Source organism: Mus caroli, chromosome 5 (genome assembly GCF_900094665.2).
Source record: "Mus caroli chromosome 5, CAROLI_EIJ_v1.1, whole genome shotgun sequence".
Taxonomy (NCBI): domain Eukaryota; kingdom Metazoa; phylum Chordata; class Mammalia; order Rodentia; family Muridae; genus Mus; species Mus caroli.
Genome location: NC_034574.1, coordinates 80,544,562 through 80,549,476, shown reverse-complemented (window position 1 = coordinate 80,549,476; position 4,915 = coordinate 80,544,562). Strand labels below are relative to the sequence as shown.

Here is a 4,915-nt window from a genome sequence, read left to right as displayed (position 1 = left end):
ATGGGTGGGTAGGGAAGTGGGGGGCGCTATGGGGGACTTTTGGGATAGCATTGGAAATGTAATTGAGGAAAATATGTAATAAAAAATATTAAAAAAAAGAGGCTATGCTCTTTGAATTCTTTTTTGTTTGTTTGTTTGTTTAAAGAATGTTCAGTGAAACATATGGATATTTAATAATATGTACCAACATGAGATCATAGAAATTAGGAGTTAAAAATAAGAGCTCACACTGTCTCCAAGAAAGGGAAGAGAAACAGTGTCAGTCTGAAATACAGACAACATTTGGAGAGTTAGGGAACACTCCTAAATACAATAATGGTGGGGGTAAAAGATGAAGAGTGAGAGGTAAATTTATGGTCACAATGGTGTGTTTGTTTCCAATCAGTTAGCAAAAAGAATTTGAGAGAATGAGAAGTTTGAGTCCAGGACAGCCAGAGCTATACAGAGAAACCCTGTCTTGAAAAACCAAACCAAACCAAACCAAACCAAACCAAACCAAACCAAACCAAACCAAACCAAACCAAACCAAAGGAAACAAAACAAAAAAAGGATAAGTTTTAAAAGTTTACTATGTTTAATAACAACTTTCATACAAAACATGAGAATGAGTCTTCAAAGAATAAGCTGGAATATTTTTTTTAAAAAACTGTTTGCATAAACAAACTAGTGCGGTTAACCTTAACCTCTTTGTTGTAGAGCAAGCATTATGGACAGAACTCCTTAATGTCATTGAAAGCTGCAGGAAAGAACACAAACATAAGTTGGCACACTTGTGGAAGCCTCACCAGTAGCCTTGACTATCAGACCTGGAAGAGACTGCATGCTTTCTCTCACTTCTTCAGTGGGGAGAAAAATCTGAGTAGAAAAGGACTGGGCTTTTGCAGGATAGAATTTTACAGTGCTAACTTTAGAAACAGCATCTCTGTGATTTGCTGATCCACCGATGTTTATCTGCTGCATATAAGCATGCAAAACTTCCTTGGGGGAAGGAGTAGTCATTTTATTATCAAACAATGAAAGAGTTCTCTAGGAGGACCTAGATTTAAAAAAAAATATATAGGTTTAAAGACAACTATGTAAAATATGATTTTTTTCTAACTGCAAGCTAGGATGCTACAGGGGATTTTTACCTTAGTATCCAAACTGTAAAATAGTCTAAAGAATAGAAAACTGTGCCCTGGACTAAGTAATCTGTCAACTTGGTATTTGTATTGATTTACTGTCAGTTCTGCTATATGCTTGAATTAACTTAAATTTCACTATTTTATTCATAAAATTGGGGAAAATCTGGTTAACTGAGATCATTCAGTCAGTGACTTAATAACTTATTTCATCTTCTAGATGATCTATCTTTGCCGGAACGCCAAAGATGTCGCCGTTTCTTATTACTACTTTTTGCTAATGATAACTAGTTATCCAAATCCTAAATCTTTTTCTGAATTTGTGGAGAAATTTATGCAAGGGCAAGGTAAGAGCACCTTAAATTCTTTGGATCTTTTCTTTCATTAAAGAGTGTTGCGGCCTGCCTGCAGTCCACAACACGAACGGTTCAACTGAGAATGGCAGTTCAGGCTGAAAAGAGAGGAATCTAGACGGGGCGGAAGAAACAATGGAGCCAAGACAACAAGTTCTGATCAAGGCTCAATTTTACTATTTTCAGACACCCAGTTATAAAGGAAGGGGGAGGGAACCCAATTTCCCGCCAAGTAACTCAGGGTCCAGTAGCAGGACGAACACGTGTGTGTCTCCAGGCAGCAAAGAGAGGTTCCAGCAGTGGGCGTGGCAGGACGAATGAGCCGGTAGCTCCACCCTTGAGCAAGCAGGTTCCAGGCTGGGGGAAGGGAGGCCACAAAAGAGGACAATACAAATTTTATTTTGTACAAACAAAAATAAATGAGTCACCAGGCAATGATGGCACATGCCTTTAATCCCAGCACTTGGGAGGCAGAAGCAGACAGATTTCTGAGTTTGAGGCCAGCCTGGTCTGCAGAGTGAGTTCCAGGACAGCCAGAGTTACACAAAGAAACCCTGTCTCAAGAAAACAAAACAAAACAAATAAAAATAAATAAATAAATGAGTCAATATAAACAGAGATAATATAATATATACAAACAGAACTATAATGTAATAAATAAACAGAAATATAATAAAGATAGACTATAAACTTATACAGACAGAAAAATAATATAAATATATAAATATGTACAACAGATTAATATATGTAAACAGAAATATAATATAAGGTGATATAAATATATATAAACAAATAAATAAATAGATGGAGAATATAAGGTTTCTATGGGATATAATTTATACAAATACACTGATGCTTAGACTGATTGTAGGCTTCTGTATGTGAGGATGGTGGAAAATTAGAAACTCTAGGCATTCCATTATAATGCCAAGAAGTAAATGCATTGACTTACTTGTGACATCAGCGGTAGCAATTTCTTCTCTGTAAGTCTGAGAGTTAGTATGTCCCTTCTCTAACATATATTTTCATATTTTAAAATAAGGTTTAGAACATGTTGTTATAACATGATTGAACAAAAAGTAGATGAAGTATAAAAGCATGGCTCATTCTTTTCCAAGTAAAATGCCCAGGCATTAAATGAAGTCACATGTAGGAATTTACAATCATTCTGAATACTTGTAAAATTTTTGCTTATTCTTCTAGGTATGCAGACTGAAAATTTTAATTTTGATTTTACTGAACAGTGAAGAGTTTCTTGAGCAGATACTATGGGAACTATACCATTCCACTAAAATTCTGCCTAAAGCAACTGTGACTTTATGTTTGAATTACAGTCAATAAGTCCTGTGAATTGTACAAATAAGAATAATTGCAAAATTTATAACCATAGAAGATAATATTACTCATTAGATTTTTGTGGCTTGTGTCATGAAGAAAGTATATGCCTCAAGATTGTCAATATTATCTTTGTATTACAGAGAAAAATTATTGTATGCCTTAAAAATGAATTAGATCATTATTAATATCATTGTGGAACTTTTCAAAGTATCTTTGCTTCTAGCATCAAGGCACAGAGAAAGGTCAATGCCAAGTCTAGTAGCGACACAGAGCATGTTTGTACCATTCTGTTAATCTTGGATTTGATACAGCTGCTGTGTAAGGCTAAAAGAAAAGGTGACAGTATTTGTTACATCACATAATCTCTAAAATAAATTGTCCCTATGAGAACAACTTTCACAATCTAAATTGCTAGTCTTTTAGTAAATGCTTACATAATTACTAATCTTTCTCTGTTCTCTCTCTGTTCTCTCTCTCTCTGTCTCTCTGTCTCTCTCTCTATGTGTGTGTGTGTGTGTGTGTCTCCCTCTTTGTCCTTGTCTCTGTCTCACACAAACAGAAACACAGATATGTACAAACACATAGACTCACATACAGAGACACAAATGCACAGACACACACAAGCACACACACTTACACACACACACTACAGTTTGAAGTATGTTCTCTTTGCTTTAAATTGACTTGGTTTCTCATATTTTCTCAGTATTCTACTACAAATCAGTATGATAAAGCTAAACATGTGTTCCTGAGAAGGACATTATTCAACAACTTTTGCATCATTGCTGCACAGAATTCTTAAATAAGTGTAACTGACCTATTAGTTCTAATTATATGATCATTTTTTGCCTTTTATTAACAATTCAAATACTTATGTTAAGCTTGTAAAATGATAACATGTCTTTACACTTGTTTCTTCTGATTTCAGTTCCATATGGTTCCTGGTATGATCATGTGAAAGCTTGGTGGGAAAAGAGTAAGAATTCACGTGTTTTATTTATGTTCTATGAAGACATGAAAGAGGTAAGAAATGGAAGGCATAATGAACATTCTAGTAATTCTTAAGATGTTCTCAGCATCTGACAATTCTCTGGATGCAATATCATCACTGGAAACCTAACAACAACCTTTTGCAGAGCTAAAAAGGAAAAATGCAATATCCTAGTTTGATTAAGTCAGACATGATTTCAGTAAATAAAAGTGCTTAAGGAATAAATCTATTTTCAATCCTAGTATTAAAATTTTTCTAAAGATAAAATTTGCAAAAAGAACTTTGAATTCATAAAAAATAAGAAACAAGATAATAATATACATACATGGTCATCAACTTGATGCACACTGTACACTGTATTCTGAGAGTTTATAAGTTTTATATATGAAATTCATTCTGCATATATCATGTATTCACAATGCTAGGCAGGGTAGTCTATACCTCTGATTTTAGCACTTATGAAGCCAAGACTGGTAATTGGAAGTTCAAGCTATGTTTGAGCAGAGTAGCAAGACTTGCCTCAAAGAGATTGGAAAATAAAAATGGTCCAAGTAGATGTGTCTGTGGATAGAGTCAAGCTATGCGACCTTGAGGATGCAGTTCAGATCTCTAGTATCCTTGGCATTTCAGTTAAACCAGTAGGTATGGAAACCTGCCTCTTGTCCTAGTGCTATAGAAACAGGGGATGCCAGAGGCAAACTCACATGGTGACCTAATATAATCAATTAGATCTGGATTGAGTGAGACACCTGCATCAGTAAAATAAAGCAATAGAGCAATAGAGGAAGTTATACTGGTACACATTTCTGGCTTTCACACACTTGAATACAAGTACATGCACACTTATCTGCATGCATGTTCACATACTTACAAGCCTGAACACACAAGAACACACACACATACATGTCTATGTAAAAATAAAGACAGGGAAATGAAATAATTAGAAAGAATCATTTTACTAGGTGTAAAATTTAAAATTTAACAACTCATCTCATTTGAGTCTAACAGCTTCTGAAGTGTCTCCTGCATCTATTTTTGGATGACGAAGGATTGCTTGAGAATACTTTGTTTTCTTCATTATACATTTAGCTCTAATATGATCATATACAAAA

The 4,915-nt window shown here is 34.7% G+C and overlaps 1 protein-coding gene across 1 annotated transcript in view; it reads left to right on the top strand.

The window, feature by feature from the left end:
* Nucleotides 1-4,915, top strand: part of LOC110295280 (estrogen sulfotransferase, testis isoform) — a 17,839-nt gene that overhangs the window by 8,463 nt on the left and 4,461 nt on the right. The window contains exons 5-6 of the mRNA XM_021163781.1: nucleotides 1,342-1,468; nucleotides 3,741-3,835. Of these exons, the coding sequence (XP_021019440.1) occupies nucleotides 1,342-1,468; nucleotides 3,741-3,835 (222 nt within the window). The remainder of the gene's footprint in view (nucleotides 1-1,341; nucleotides 1,469-3,740; nucleotides 3,836-4,915) is intronic.